The 16345-nt window shown below is 40.1% G+C and overlaps 2 protein-coding genes across 2 annotated transcripts in view; one reads left to right on the top strand and one right to left on the bottom strand.

Annotated features, from left to right (window-relative positions):
• The first annotated feature begins 1940 nt into the window (after window positions 1-1940).
• On the top strand, window positions 1941-2921 carry tas2r202 (taste receptor, type 2, member 202). The gene has a single exon (XM_088430231.1). It carries the CDS (start codon window positions 1941-1943, stop codon window positions 2919-2921), a length of 981 nt encoding a protein of 326 aa, XP_088286357.1.
• Window positions 2922-6601: 3680 nt separating this feature from the next.
• dock5 (dedicator of cytokinesis 5) overlaps window positions 6602-16345 on the bottom strand; it is a 37884-nt gene continuing 28140 nt past the window's right edge. Inside the window, exons 31-51 of the mRNA XM_088424293.1 lie at window positions 15744-15802; window positions 15322-15476; window positions 15035-15120; window positions 14510-14666; window positions 14369-14409; window positions 14208-14298; window positions 14018-14137; window positions 13509-13598; window positions 12218-12322; window positions 11756-11897; window positions 11209-11290; window positions 11049-11133; window positions 10810-10896; window positions 10550-10726; window positions 9867-9950; window positions 9640-9777; window positions 9256-9428; window positions 8987-9131; window positions 8613-8772; window positions 8282-8400; window positions 6602-8175 (exon numbers count right to left, since the gene is read on the bottom strand). Coding sequence (XP_088280419.1) covers window positions 8074-8175; window positions 8282-8400; window positions 8613-8772; window positions 8987-9131; window positions 9256-9428; window positions 9640-9777; window positions 9867-9950; window positions 10550-10726; window positions 10810-10896; window positions 11049-11133; window positions 11209-11290; window positions 11756-11897; window positions 12218-12322; window positions 13509-13598; window positions 14018-14137; window positions 14208-14298; window positions 14369-14409; window positions 14510-14666; window positions 15035-15120; window positions 15322-15476; window positions 15744-15802 — 2398 coding nt within the window. The 3' untranslated portion in view covers window positions 6602-8073. The remainder of the gene's footprint in view (window positions 8176-8281; window positions 8401-8612; window positions 8773-8986; window positions 9132-9255; window positions 9429-9639; window positions 9778-9866; window positions 9951-10549; window positions 10727-10809; window positions 10897-11048; window positions 11134-11208; window positions 11291-11755; window positions 11898-12217; window positions 12323-13508; window positions 13599-14017; window positions 14138-14207; window positions 14299-14368; window positions 14410-14509; window positions 14667-15034; window positions 15121-15321; window positions 15477-15743; window positions 15803-16345) is intronic.

Below are 16345 nucleotides of genomic sequence, written 5' to 3'. Positions count from 1 at the left end.
TGTTTGTTTCTTGCCAAGCAATCAGTTGACTACTTTTTAGTCTAATGGTAGGAAGGTGCACTAACCCCCACTTGCCTACGGATCATCCTCTCTTCAAAACGCCTTCTTAAGCCTGATGGCATTTCTTTTCTGTGTATGTTGAATTAATAATAGCTGCAGGATGGAGGGCACATGAGGACCTTCAGTGACAAATTCTGCCCTGGGACACTTTCTAGGCAGCTGGGTTGGAGGAGGAATCCTTTAATTCACTGAATATCTCAACATGGAGCCAGTATAATAATGCACTAAAACTAGTACTAATATTCCATGGGTGTACCATACGTTATTTTACAATTGAGTACATGCTTTACCTGCATATTCTCAATATACTATGTTTTTCTGTGCTTTTCACACAATGATATACAGTACTTCAAGCTGTCAAGTTTTTCATTACTTTTTTTCTATTGGATTTTTCATACGGTGGTCATACTACCATCACGATGTACAGTGAAAGTCATTATTATTAAAGATGCAACAATTGATTGACTTGTAATAAATTATTATATCATCGATAATGCTGTTTGATAATCAGTTAATTGTTTGATACCTTTTTTGATTTGCAGTTTCAGCTCGTGACATGTTTTCTGATCTCCATCCGAGAACGCGGGCAGATTTTTGTGACGAAACGTTTGCTTTTACTTTGAAAAACAATGATCAACATTTTTGCTCGCTGTTTTTCAACATGTTACAACAAAAGCATTCAATTAATCATAGTCATTGTTTTCAGCACTTTCAGCAAATCACATTTAAGTTCTTTTGGAATCATTCAACATTCAAAACAGGTAAAAGGATTCACTTTGTACAACATTTCAACTTAGTTTTATTATTGTTGTTGTTAAGTCCCCTTGAAGACTGTCGCTTTCTGGATTAGTTATGCATTTTAAATGTTCCTCTTTCTGTTTGCCCAATTTAAATGGTAAAAGGTGCGCATGTTGGAAAGGTTTCAGGGCTTGAATTTGCACACACAAGCTTGTCCGACCTACAGTAATGAACCCAGCAAGAAGTGTTGAAATGAAGATGATGATGGCTTGCAAATATTTGTCTGGCAGCTTCAATCTGAAAGCTCATTTTCTTTTAATTTCACTCCGTGGTGGAAAAACTTTAACTGGAAAAAAACTCAGTGCTTCCCCTTCTTGATTTAAAAATAAAAAATAATTACCGGGAACTTTGCTTGTCAGGAATTCACCTTCCTCTCAGTGGTTTTCATGAGAAAAAAAAATTAAATTTGAAACTTGATGATTTATTGTTTGACTTCTCTGTGCATGTAAAGATGGCATTAGGTGATGACAGAGCTGGCTGCAGCCTTTGATATCAACTTCCAACCACTCAGTTAAAACCGCATTAACTTAACCTACCCCTCAAGGTGATAGAAAGGTTATATGCATTTGGTATCATGCAAATAAGTGCATGGGTGTGCGGTCCGGTGTTTGTAAATGCGTGGCCCGCCACGGTAATACGCTCGCATGAGCTGTCATGGCACGCCGATCAGACTACAGCAAAGTCACCGGATCAATTACACTAAGCACATATCCTGCGCATGCCGCGTGAATGCAAATATTCCCTCATCGGTTCCTGTGGTCACGGCCGAGGCAAATCATACGTATTGCTCGGACGTATAAATCCCAGTCGTCACCTTGCCGACGCGTCCTGCAGGTGAGGATTGGATCGAGGAAAGCAAAGATGTGATTCCTCAGACAGACAAAGGTGTTGGGAGGGTCTGTGAAGGAAATGAAAGTAGGATTGCAAGCGATAAAACAAAATCAAAAGAAGGGCCACTTTTGAACTACAACAGGTGATTTGGACTAAACAAGGAGGCAGACTGCTGCTACAGCCCAATAGATGTCTGGGTTTGTACTTCAAGCCTGACGCCGAGGACCTGTTTGGCGAGAGAGCTTCTCATCATGCTTGAGACAAACAAAATGTCCATGTGGCTCTTGACGGGCATGTCAGCCGTCACCACGGTATTCTTTAACCTCTACATCTTCTTGGTCAGCGTGTCCATCTCCAAGCAAAAGAAGAAGTGGAGCCCCAGCGAGAGCATCATCGTGGCTTTGTCCTTGGCAAACATCTCCCACCAGCTCGTCTGCTATTTCTGGATGAGCATGGACGAAGTGGACAACAAGTGTCGCATCGCCCAGATGCCCTACACCGTCATGTTGGTCATCACCTTCAGTCTCAAGTTCACCATCATGTGGGACAGCAGCTTCCTGACATTCTACTACAGCACCAAGCTGGTGAGCACGCCCAACCAGTGCTACACACACATCCAGGCCACCATCATCAAGCACGTGACGCTCGCTGTGTTTCTCATCCCTCTGAGTGGCCTGGGGACCTGCATTCCCATGCTGGTGGTCTTCCATCCCGCCAATGTCACCTCGGTTGACAAAGACTGTGGGGTCTTAATGCCCGACACAAAAGCGGGAAAGATTTACGAGGCCCTCTACCTGATTCTATCAGATGTGCTGCCGGGGTTGTTCATGATAAAATGCTGCATCTCCATTTCCGTGCACCTTGCTGTGCATCTTCGACACATGAAGGCCAGCACCAACGGTGCTCACGTCCCCAAGCTGGGCAGTCAGATGAGGGTGATCCAAATGGCTCTTTCCCTGGTGGCCGTTTTCCTCGTCTTCCTGGTGGTCGACCTGTATGTGAACTATCAGATAGCCGTGCATCACGAGAACGCCATAACGTTGACGTTCTTCTTCACATCCATCTATACCACCGTTTCTGCCATGGTGCTGATCTATGGTAAAAAGACCCTTTGGAAAGCTCTGATCCATGAATTTAACATATGCGTGGATGCATACCCAGGACTGACATGTCTGAAGGTGCCTGAGCAGAAAGATCAAGCTGGCAGCACCCCTGCAAGGATCAAGAACTGAAGGGCCATTTCATTGGAACCAAATATTTATGCCGGGGATGGCCAATTTAAAGGCTGAGAAGGCGTCACCATTCTTCATCAGTGCTACTGGGGGCAACATAGAACCAGGCACTTTCTAACCAGATGTTTCATTCATCATTTTTTTTTCAATGGACGCATCTGTTCTTGATATATTTGTATTTTCAAATACATGTATAAAACATTAATTATCATAACTCAACAACAAAGGGTTTAAAATAATCAAATAGAAGCATAATGTTATGGGGGGTTTTTTTCACTGAAAAGGGATTTTTTTTGTTTTTGTTTATGAATGGCAGTACAAAGATGGCACCAAATTGGGACAAACCAACATAAAGTGTAAACACTCTTTTTTTTTTTTTTCCACAAGTCAACTCACTCAAAATTTTAATATCATACATGTGATAGTACTACATTAACATTATTATTATTCATAGTAGTAGTAGTAATTGTGATAGTAGTAGTAACAGTAATAGTAGTACATATACTGCTATGCACAATAGCATATACTATATAATGTATGTATATACTGTATACATATATATGTATATATAGTGTATATACAGTATACACATACCTATATGTATAAGTATTATACATAGTTTAAATGCATACACATTATATATAGAACATATACATACATACTGTATATATGTAGAGAGAGACAGTTGGTGTGTAGTGAGAGTTTTAAGTGTCTTGGCCCAATAAAGATAGCAAAACTATTATAATCCAATTGTGACTGATACACAATGTTCTATTGTTGTGAACAAGACACACCCACACCAATGGGAGACCCAAGTAATGTATACAGTATTACAATGCACAATGGTGACAGTTTTCTCAAAGTACTCAGACGGATATATATGTATATATGTATATATATATATATATATATATATATATATATATATATATATATATATATATATATATATATATATATATATATGTGTATGTGTGTGTGTGTGTGTGTGTGTGTGTGTGTGTGTGTGTGTGTGTGTGTGTGTGTGTGTGTAAAGTCCATTTTGATGAACGCTAATAATGTAGTCAGTGCAATATAAGCAAAGAGAATGGAATTTAAAGCCATTTAAATTGTTTACGAAATGCTTAAAACTTTTTCTTTTTTTCAAAGGAGTCAATTTTCAAGCTTGGCTGATGGCCTCTGTGTGGAGTTTGGATACTCTGCTGGCAGTTGTGTGAGATATCTCTGAATCTTCTGACGCGTGTCTTGATTGATCTGAAACCTGTCCTTGTGGGCACCAGTTCAAACAGGTGCTGGGCAGGGTGAAATTGGTCCTTCAAGGTTTGTTTTCTGCAGGCCTTTAATGTTTTGTCCAATTTTTAGGAGAGCCCAGAAAATGTTAACCTGGTCAATAACTCTTTTGCTTCTTGAATGTATGAAAAACAGTTTTCTGTATTACAGGTGTCAAAAATTAATTGAATTTCACCACCATTAATCAAGGAGCAGAGAACAGGCCGAAATGTCTCACCTTTTGTAACGTGTCTGATTTTGTCAAGCAGCCAACCATCATATCATGTACATAATGATAAATGATAGATTTGATTAAAATGGTCAGAGGTACTCATTTCACAACATGTATATTGTTGTGAACGTACAGAAAGGTCCGAGTGGCGAACACGCTTGTATTTGATCGTTAGGTTGCGTTTGTACAAGTAAACCTTAGCCTAATGTCAGCTGGGACAGTATTGAAGATGGATAGCTGGACTGTTCGATCCAATTAGCACTCACTGTGTATTTGTCTGCTCCAAAACTTGTTTCATAAAACATGAGTTCAATTACAATAGTCCAAACAGTGAATATGTGATGAAGCTTAAGAAATGATGTGTCCTTGCATAATTTTTTTGCTCCGTGTATGCGCTTGTGTATGTGTCACCTCACGTTTTGCTTGAAACTTGACAAATACAATCCGCAGGGAGTAGATCTGCCGCGGACCCATCACAGCCACCAAATTAAGTGCTCACTATTCAGATCACATGCTCATCACACAGAACCTGTGAATGTAAATATTTCATTGGAACATATAACTGTCTGTGAGGCACAAGCACAGTACACCGGACGGTGTAAGTCCCTTCCAAAAATGTTGAAAAATATATGTGACATTGAGGGCACAGAGGATATTAATAAAACATGAGCTTCACACAGCCAGAATACTTTTTTATTTTAGTTGTTTAAATCAAAGAAAGTTCAAGAGTTCTTCTTGAGGTCAGCAGATAGCCGCCTCAGCATAAACCTCTGCAGCAAGGTGTGTATGCGTGCAATGTATATATATTTGAAGTGAAAGCAGATGGAAATGCGCCATTGTTGGATCATGAGTGAGTATATGATGGACCTTAGCTTTTTCCTGAAAAGTGTGCTCATGCCTAGCAAATCCACCCTCAGCAACTTGGAAATAAAACACATTTGCTATACTTGAGTGGTTTGCACCCTGTGGCACCACCCAGTGAGGTTCAAAGATGAGATAATCCCCAACGCCCAGGACGCCTCCAGCAAGCCAATGGACAAACTCAGGAATGCCGTATTTTCTTTAGATGAGAGCGCTTCAATAATACCAAGGCCGGAGCCGTCATCATTTACCATCTTTATCTGTCAGAGTAGAGCTGAGCCTCAACAGGAATAACACACAATTTATTTAAAAATGAAGATGCTTGCAGAGGAGTTAATGTGTCTTTTATGTGAAATTCCTGTTTGGCCATTGAACGAGTAACTTAAACGTATTTCAAAGCAAGAAAGGTTCTACGTTATTGCAAGCAACAGCCAAGACAACATATTGTAAATGTATACCTCTGTGACGGCGGCAATCGAAATCGAACAACTGTCGCCGTATCGCTACTGAATTAGACACCATTTTTTATTACGATTGCTGGTCAGTGCCTTATAATTGACGTAACTGCACTGAATGAATTTAATTTTCACTGCGAGTTTGTGTTTAAAAGAATGAGTTTTCGATCCCGTACATGCTACACCACAAAATATTTAAAAGGTTATTGAATGAATGTTCAAGATTGACATAGCAAACAAACTACTGCTTGTACATTTTCCACCCAAGGGATTCCCCAAAAAGTAAAAGTAAACACTGTCTTTTTCAGACACATTTCCACAAACGGTGACCTTCTAGCCAGCCAATTAACCCCATGATCCATTCTGCCCTTAGGCTTAAACTTATATCCTAACATTGCCTACAGCATAAAGTAACTCATGTATTACTATCGAATATCGGAGGTAGACTCCAGGGCAACGCTCCAGGCTCATCAGGCTTTGGCAAACCAGGGAAACATCTCTGTCTACATGGGTGAACATAACCTCAAATAGTTGTTTGTCAAGGGAACTGGAGGGAAGAATGATATCCTGTGGCACCCTCTGACATGAAGGAATAGGCCATTAGCAATCCAGATTTATAAAGAGAAGAACCATCAAACAACTCCCAATAAACGCCCCATAAACTCCTCCCTGCAGACGTCCTCCCCGGGAGCCGCTCGTAGATTAGTGTTAGCTTAACCGGCAGCATTTTCCATCATCGACACTAATTGTATTTGAAAGACATCGGCCTGACAGCCTCAGCGCAGCATCTTAGATGCTATAACCTTGAAGAGCAATAAAGATCTCTGGTTGGTATGGCAACAGCGGCAGAGTCAGGAGGCGCGTTTAGAAGTTTGCACAACGTTTTTAATTCTATGCATTGGCCACATGCTTAGAAAACATGACATGAAATGTTTGTTGTTGTTTTTATCTTTATGTGCAGTAGGAGTTTTATAATCGGTTTAAAATCATTTTCAAAGGAACACATTGCAATTAAAACACTGGCGACATTTGTTGTTTCTATAGCGTTGTTTTGGAACACACTATTAGGCGGCATGATGAAATATATGATAATGCAGTCTGCTAAAAAAAAGTTTGCTGTACAACTGGATGTAAAATAAAATAGAAATGTTGAAAATCAACAAACTACAATAACTTAATTTCAGAAATAAAAATGAGTTTCATGTAGACATGAACATAAATCCTAACTTCAAAAGAAACCTGTTTGTACCTTTCAGTGTCTAAGATTCTTCAAAGGAATAGTTTGGTATTTTATATATGGAAGGAGTGCAGCTGGGAGCCACTTAGATGAATGTAACCAAGTCACTATTCAAATGATTAGTTTATCAGCAAGCTAGGCAGGAGCTTGAAAATCATCCTCATCATTTGAATTAGGTGTGCTCGAGTGAGCAAAAAAAAAAAAAAAAAAAAAAGGATACCGGCCCTCAAGGACTGGAAATTGACACCTATGAGCTAATCATTCAAATCAGTTGTGTTGGTTGAAGGGAAACTTCAAAAGACTTGGCTACCCCTGCAATGGCTCGGCTTATGTTTTCTATCCAGCATGAACAAAGTCAAATGACATCAGAAGTTAGATTGATATTTACATGGTATTAAGAGGCATTCATTCTTTTCATTCAAATGCTAAGCTACACTAAGTGGCCCCAGCGAGACTGAGTTTTAGCTCCATAAAAACATACTGAGCAATGGTGGTGTTTTCAGGAAAGAACTTTTTTTGAGGAAATGTCAAACTATTCCTTTGAGTGAAAAGCACCAACATGATGCTGCTTGGATACAAACAATTATATTCCACATAAAAAAACAAATATGCATTACATTCAATAATGCCATCCAGTGTCTCTGAAACATAAAGGTTTAACTCAAACACCCACACCGCAATTGGACGTACAATCTACAACACACAGTTTACATTTACATTGTTTTCCCTGCTCACGATTAACATTATGTATTACAACTTTACTTTTTAAAACATGGATTGCGTTTAAGCAGCATCAAGCTTTTTCTCTGCGATTGAGAAAAAAAATAATATAAAATCATAAAACCCGAGAATCTCACAAATATTGGTGTTAACCCAAACCAGTATTCCACTATCTTTCCATGAGGGTTGTGGACAAAGGCATCTAAAACTGGCGTCTTGGCATCAAAAATGACTCAAACATCTCAAAGACACAAAAGTGCTGTAAATTTATGACATAGATGATCCAGCATCTGTTGTGGCCTTCCGCCGTCTCACAAAGGAAGCTGTAGGTTATCGCAGCACCGCATGCAAAAAAGAAGCTTTATGGCCTTTGTGGCCCTACTGGGGGCTGTGCTCATATGAAGGGAACATGGACTTCCGGGTTTTGGGGGGAGGCGGCGGAGGCTTGCTATCAATTTTCATTGGCAGCGGAGGAACGAACTGCAAGGAAGGAGAGAGTGGTGTTATATGTCTGCATATTTTAGCGTTTATAATCCATTAAATATGCATTGGTGGGTGGGATGGCATTTGCTTTGAGCAGATGCACCTCTGAAGAGAACGCAGCCATGTCACTCTCATGCGGGTGCTTCTTTGGAGGCATTGGTGGAGGAGTCCCTGGGGTGTCAATGGCGTTGGCATCATTGTCACTGAGCAGTGATGAAAAACCTAACACGCAAGAGAGAAACGATCTCTATTCGGATGATGTGCATCTGTGAACATGCATATGTGTGAGGCCCCATTTGGGCTTTAGAGCAGAATGTGCTTACACAAGGTGGCGAGATGCGTCATGACTGAGAAAACGAAACGATGACAGGCAGTAGTGTGTGTGTGCGCGAGCGTGTGTGTGCACATCAGAGTGAAGTTTTGTTTTTCCCTACTTGAGCTCCGTGGTGTGCGAGGGGTGTGAGGAGATGCAGGTAGCGGACTGAGAGGGTTGGACAGGCTGTGCTGGGACGAGACTCCCTGAAATAAGGAGAGCGCCAGTCGCCTGTCACCCAGCTGTAAACTCTTGGGCCTCTGCTGCCGCTCCGTAGGATTCTGGGATCAACGAGTCAAACGAAGATGAGTATTTCATTACCGTAAACAGAATTTTCTGTAATAATCATCATAACAATTGAAACAAGATTTCACAGAGTAAAAAATCAGATCTGCGTAGTCTAAATACAATTATGAATATGGAAAAAAATATTTGAATTGGAAAAATCGATATAACTAAGAAGGAATGACAAGTTCATTCAACATGAGTACTCACCTCATCTGCATCTGACCTTCTTTCCAGCAGGACCTGAGATTTGCTCACACTCCACTCCTTTCTGTTCTTTCTGCCGATCCTGTTGTCCTCCTCAGAGCGGGACAACACTGAGGTCCTTCGATCGCTGGGGCGGGACAACAAGGAACTGGTTGTGAATAAAGGGGGCAGAGAAAAAGATGCGCGAGCCATGGTAAGGCAAAATTAGGCTAGAACAAAGGCGCCGGCTAAGCGAGATAAAAAAGTGTCAACGAGGGAGTGCAGGGACTGACTCCTGGGAGGAAATGCCGGAGTGTCCGTCGGAGGACGCAGATCCGCTGGAGAGGGCCGAAGAGGCACTGGAGAGGGTTGAGACGGTGGACATGCGACGCAGCGTGGAGGATAGGATGTAGGGCATCACCACCGAGCCCACGCGACTCTTCTTTCTCTCAGCGAGAGAGCAGGGCTGGGACACGCAAATAGAATTAAGCATCATGAGGGGTGAGGAACGTAGACTGGGAAAAGAGCAACGAGGCAAAACCACTGGCTGAAATTGATCAGCCTGGACTACAACGACTGTACTTTGATTGCGGGCAGAGTGATAGGAAGGAAAGAAGGCCGAAGGGTCAAGTTGGCCTTTCTACCCTTCAAATTTGAGTTTGCAGCCAGCAACGCACCAAAGTTATGACGCCGTAATGCTTCTCCACTTTTTCACGAAGATCCTGGAAGCAAGTAACCAGACGGTTGTGTAAGGGCTTCAGCTGCTCTGTGGTCTTCTCCCCATGGATGCGAATGCCATCTGCCAAGACGGGGATCTGTAGGGAAAAGACGGCCAGTGAAAGACTTGCGCGACATGTTGCCCTGGAAGACCTGTTTCAGTGACAAAGCTGCGACAAGGATTTACCTGCAGCGCAATCAGGTGTTTAAGGACTTCAATACGCTCACGGTCTTCTGGGTGTTCGTGGATATAGGTGTCAGTAAAAAAGGCCTACAGAGAATGAACAATGTTAAAGCATCTTAACACAGGCACACTTCATATGTTGCCGCAAGCCACAGTAGATACAGTATGTTTCAACATCATGACAAATACAGTAGTTCCCTTGTGAACAAAGCAGACTTGAGGCTACCTAAAACTCAGTGCTTTTTTTTTTTTTTTTTTTATTGAAGTGAGGAAATAAGCATACTTTTGATGTTTATTTACAGAGCAGGTGTTCAGACAACACAGTGCAGTTAAACTCAAATATATAGTGTTGTAAAAAATTAGTTGCCTCGTTCCTGAATTCTGTATTTTGCATATTTATCACTCAAAGGTTTAATTTTCACCCATCCATCTATTTTCTAGAGCCGCTTATCTTCACAAGGGTTGCAGGCTAGCTGGCGACTATCCCAGCTGGCTTTGGGCAGTGTGTGTGGCCTTTTATTATGTGTCATTTGTATAATCTCTCACCTTAAACTAGCAGCAAAGACATTTATCAAGCAGTCGTTTTCAGCAACTGTGCAAGATGTACAAACCTTGATCACAGACGCAGCTACGTAAACTCAAAGAGCATGCAGTGAGCAGTGTCCTGGAAGAAAAGAGGAGCACACCTTCTCATAGTTGGAGAAGCCACCCATGACGGCAGGATCAACGATACCGCTGAGCATCATGGACAGTGGGTTGATGGACAGCGAGCGATCGCAGGCTTGTTGCTGCACCAGGTTACTCAGCTTTTCATTGGCCATCTCCATGGTCTCTATGGCGTTCTCCAAAGGACTGATCTCTTCCTGCACATCATGAGAGAGTTTTGGATATTTGTTGAACTTCGAGGAATGCTAAAAATTAGCTTTTTGATGAAACTGTTTCTTACCACAGAGACAGATTTGACTTCAAACCATTTCAAAATCCCAGGAAAACGATAGGCGGTAATATATGTGGTTCTCTCAATCCACATTGTCTGTAGGAGAGCATATAAATAGTGGCTTATGTGCAAACAGCTTTGGTCATCGATTTCAAAGAATTTATGGGCTTGCGCTTTCAAAAATTAGTTTGATTTGTCAAGAATATTTATACAATAACAATTTAATAAGAACTTGAGTGCATACTTACCGCAAACTCGTTGTCTGGATCCTTTTCACCTTTTCTGAAGGGCCTAGAATACTGGAATTGGTCCACTTCATTGGTTCGGTAATAACTGCAAGAATAGAGAGTTGGCGATTTGGTGACAAGACCTTTGAATTCCAGGACGGTTACAAGGAATCTTAATTACTTTAATATCTGCTCTGGAACACCCTTGTCTTTAAACTGCTGTGGTACAATGAGCACCGGCTTGACAGTAAAACACTGGATGTCTGAAGTTTGATTAAGGATAAAGATGAGCAGTACTGAGGAAGGACAGTCAAAATAGAGTGAATTAACACTGTTGCTGCTTTCAAAAAGCATACGTCTTTATCAAAAGATAGTTTACTGTCTGCGTTTTGAACACCCTACTTTTAAAGGTAGGGACACACAGAGTGAATATCTGACATAAAAGTGTGGAAATGACACATTTGAGGAGACAGGAGAACATCACAAAAATGTGCAGCTGTACACAGAAGAATATCACCCATGTTCCATATATAATAAATAAATGAAAAAAAAAGTGTTCATGCGCAAAGTAAAAAAAAAAAAAAATTGAAGTGGTTGGTTTTTTTTTTTTAGTTTAGAACTGTTTCTCCAGCAACGTCCTGATTTCCTAAGCACGGGCTCCCAAAGATTTAGTGTAGGCAGACAATCTCAACGTGTGACCTCAACAATTTTCTCAAGTTCAAGGATACATTGTCCAGGAGAGTTGCTGATGTTGTCTTCAGGTGGTGCTGTGCTGGTCATGCGAACAGCATTTGGAAACTGAGAGAGCAGCTTCAAACTGAAGTCCTCTAGCCACTCATACTCTTTACCTCTGTAGATGAACATCTTGTTCTGAAACAAGATGCAAAAATATGGATTAGGAAACATAACTCATTTAAACTGTTTTCTGGTTTCATCCATTCAATAGCAGCAAAATAATGTGGTTACTCAATGTGGAATAGGTGTTTTTCCAGTCAACCAAAGGCCATTAAAAATAATTCAAAACTGTAATTTATACCATGGAAAACCATACCAACAAAGGTATAGATTTAGGTCATTGTGACATGGCAGTAGAAAGATCAAAAAGGGGATAGCTTAAGAGCATTGTTGGATAGCACAGCTTTTAAAATGTGTTTTATGTTCAGTCATTGAAATAAGCAGTCTTTTCTTACCCTGAGGAAAGAAGGGAATCCAAGGCCATAATATCCAACAGCAAAGTACTCTGGCTGTGGCCGCATGGCGTGCATTATTTTTTCATAGAACTCTGCTTGTTTCTTCTGCAAAACATTGCAAAAATGTTGACAAACGCTCTCTCGCAGCCACGCTTGTATGTGATCATCAGTTGGAGGCTGAGGAAATGACGTATGCTGCTCTCGACTTACTGCACAGCCAATCTGTTAATCAACTCATGGGCAATCCTACAACACGCGTGATTGGCGTCCAAGCCAATCGCGTGTCTTGTAGGATTTGTTGTGAGCTGATCAACAAATTTGCAGTTTTCCTCATGAAAGGAATGTGAGTGAAATGTGACAGAAGAAGCAACAGAGTGTCGTAAATCTCCTACCAAGATTTCTTTTGTAATAAAGTGGAATTTCAAGTGTAAACTCTGCATGTTATCATGTTTTGTCAGCTTCAGGCTTCACTTAAATGCCACGTCTGAGTGCCCCCCACGTTCCCAGACTACAGTACAACTGAGGCAAAGAAACGAGTAGGGATAGCAGTATAGTTACTGTATAAGGTTTAATAATTTAAGATTTCGGTAAATGTGTGTATTGCAGTAATGTTTGTCTTAATTATGTGAAGTATAAATACTGGTACCCACATTCTCATGTAGGAAAATTCCTGGGAGGTGGCGGAGGAGTCATTGCACTTTTCTTGGGGGGTTTTCGGTCCCCATTAACCGCAAAAAATGAGAGATTAATGTAATGAAAAATAAAAATAAATAAAATCAGGCATAAGATGATATCAGAGAGGGGTGTTTTTTCAAAGGATCATGTTTGGTAAATAATACTCTACTGTCGAGTTGCTTTTCTTGAGTTGCCAAACTCACACTTAAGCTTATGTCAAAGAATTAAAAATAAATCTATTCCTTGTGTCTTGAAAAACTCAAAAGTTGGGTCACTCCTACCTCAAGGGACTGCTGTTGCTCTTACCACAACGTTGACACACATACATTCATGCTTCATATCCTTCTCTCTTTTTAAACTAATTGCACTCAGCCTCTAGCAGCTTGACACACATTTCCACTATTATTCATTACACATTTACAGATTTAAGGGAAATTTAAAACATGCACGCATGCATGCATGAAAACACGCACACATGCATCCACACACATGCACGCAGATGCGCGAACACACACTTATATAATTCTACGATACATTTAGATTTTCTAATTTTGGGTTTGATATCTGTAGCGGTGATAGCATTTGGCAGAAATGTAATGCACATGGAGCTTCTTACCAGCAGCTGGCTGAGCTCCATAAAGTCGAACATGTGACTCTCGTGCATCTTGGCCAGCTCCTTACCGAGTTCAATAGCCTTCTCCCACATCTGAGAAGACATACATCCCTTAGATACCAAATGGCTTCAAAGACTAACCGTTGATAAGCAACAGAGTGTAAAAAGGCTGAATGATTTAAAGAAAAGATTAATTTAAATATATATATATATATATATATATATATATATATATATATAACATTATGTGAATGAATCTTAGTAATAATACAATGTATATTTGATTTTGTAACTAAAATGTTAAGTTTTTACACGGATTTACATTTTCACTGTGCATATATGCCAGATTGTATGTAAATAAATTTTTCATATCTTTATCATTGACCAACTTGCTTCATTTCCAATTTCATTGTATACAAACTACACGATGACAATATAGGCAGTCTATTCAACAATTCAATTCAATTCAATTCAACATACATACACACAACCTCAGAGCAAGCAGTGCTCACCTTGCCTTTGTCCAAATAACAAATAATCTCTTGGAAGAGTCTTTCTTTCAGCTCCTGTTGCGTCCATATGTGTTTCCCGTCTCGAGGAATCAGATGAGGTGCACAGGTTTTGTCAGACCACTGGTACAACAGATGTTTAAGTGAGAGCAACATCTTAAAAAGTCAAAATTAAAATTCAAGTATGACAGACCTCAAGTAATTCAGCATGTAACAGCAGAGTGTAGGAGGCTTCTGTGTAATTTTCACAGTCCAAGTGTAAATCCCGCAATTTATACAAGTACCTAGTTATAAGAAAGATAAAAAAGAGCGCTTAATCAACATCTCTGATGACATTAGTGCTACCTGACTTACCGGATATAAATGTCTTCCCTCTTTTTTTCCTTGTAGAAATTCTGAAGGAGAAAGCAAAATAATGCCATGTCAAATAAGTGCATGCTATAAGGGCAAGCACAAATGTGTCAGCCTTTTTGTGAACACAAGAGTGGGCCATACTAGCACATTGACAGTGCAGCTCATGCGATGCTCAGGACTTTCGTCGTGCGTGATTGTGCGGTATGCCAGGAGATTCTCCAGCAGGCTGCTCAACAGAAGCGCTAGCTCTTCACCTGACTGTGACAGGTATCTATGGCGCCTGCAATGCTCCAGTAACCTGTGGATCCATAAACTCTTTCACTTGGCAGTCTGTAAGAAGTCGTACGGAACCCACTATTTGAAATATTTGCACATTATTTGTACTGCAAAGCTCTTTGTCTTTATTCTTGCATTTGCCAGCCAATTGCAGGGTACACAGAGCCATAGAACCATTCACACAACCAATCAAACCTAAGGACAATTTTAGTTTGTCTATTCTCCTGACCCTTGTGAAGATAAGTGGCTATAGAAAATGAATGGATGGATGGATGCCTTTATCTATGGCCTCCTTCAAAAATTTAGAGAAACAAAAATATGTGATCCGATTGACAAGAAAATCTGCTAGCAAAGAAATATTTGCTTATTAGGTTAAGTGACAAAAATTACGTTTTCTCCAGCAGGACTTTGTACTGCTCATCTCCTCGACCTCCTTCCACCTCCTGATCCAGTTTGGTTATCAGTTCATTTTCAAACTGGAAAGCAAAAATATTTGAAAAAATTCTTACACTGGTAGCATGCACATTTTCACTTTTTGTATTTTCTGAAGCGAAGAAAAAAAAATGCACCAAAAAATGAAGCTAAAAGCATGAACAGTCAAATACATCACATCATGTATCTAAACACTTTGATAGCATTTGAAGAAAACACATACTACATAAGATTGGAGAATGTACCATTTCAAACTTGTGCCCGGGGCTGAAATTGTGCTCACACTGCATCATATCAAAGAAGATGGGAATTGTTGCCTTCCTCAGCTCTGGCTCAGGCACCAGAGTGACCTCCAAAATAGGTCCAACCATGGATGGGATGAACTTCATTTTATGGGGGCCTGAGGGACAACACCAGATTATCACTCAGAAGAATACAAGTGTGATTTGAGAAGCCAATAAGCTGCATCTTCATCTCCCAACATACATAGTACCATTTAATAATGGCGCCAACAAGACAGTATAGTGAACCAGTACAATATTAACAACATTGTCTTGTTATTCTTCCTGTTACTGGCAGGCACCAAATAAACATTTTGATGAAAATACAGAACTATAGAAAATGGATGAATGGATGGAGTCAATATTTAATGGTTGTAATTACTCACCAAGGTTGTACCACATATCTCTGATCTTAAAGCCAATTGTCTTCCTCATATCACCATATCTGTAACATATGTTACCACAGGTTATCACCTATATTTTTCACAAAATCTAGTTCCGAGCATAGCAACACATGGAGTAAGTAAAAATTCTAAATTAAAGTTGGACCCAGTGGTTATCAATCACACATTGATCAAGTTGCCGACAAAATCAGTCATAAATGTCAAAATTAAATAAATAAATAAATAAAAAAAAAGTCCCATTTCTGTCCCATTTGTAATTCTTAAAAAGGATGAATAAACTCCACTCTAAAAGTATTTGAACAAATCAAACAAATTGCTGCTTTGGTATGAAGACAGCTGAGTCACCTGTCACCATACACTGCTTGGACCTCAAGTTTAAAGATGGGTTAAAACCCTAGTGAGGATAAAATTGATGGATGGATGGGTGGATGTAAACAGAAAACATGGGTGTGACATCAAAAGAATAATGACACAATATATCAACGTCAAGCAGCTTTTATATCAAAGTATGCACTGCTACATCTCATGGATAACTAGGAAGCTATATTTGTAAATAAGCACCACCTTTTATGTTTGCAAATGGA

Source organism: Hippichthys cyanospilos, chromosome 1 (assembly GCF_059441005.1).
Source record: "Hippichthys cyanospilos isolate Australia breed blue-spotted pipefish chromosome 1, RoL_Hcya_1.0, whole genome shotgun sequence".
Lineage (NCBI taxonomy): Eukaryota > Metazoa > Chordata > Actinopteri > Syngnathiformes > Syngnathidae > Hippichthys > Hippichthys cyanospilos.
This window is presented reverse-complemented; position numbering and strand designations above follow the sequence as displayed.

Coding starts and splice junctions, on each gene's coding strand:
- tas2r202 (XM_088430231.1), top strand. CDS start 1,941: ATGCTTGAGACAAACAAAATGTCCATGTGGCTCTTGACGGGCATGTCA.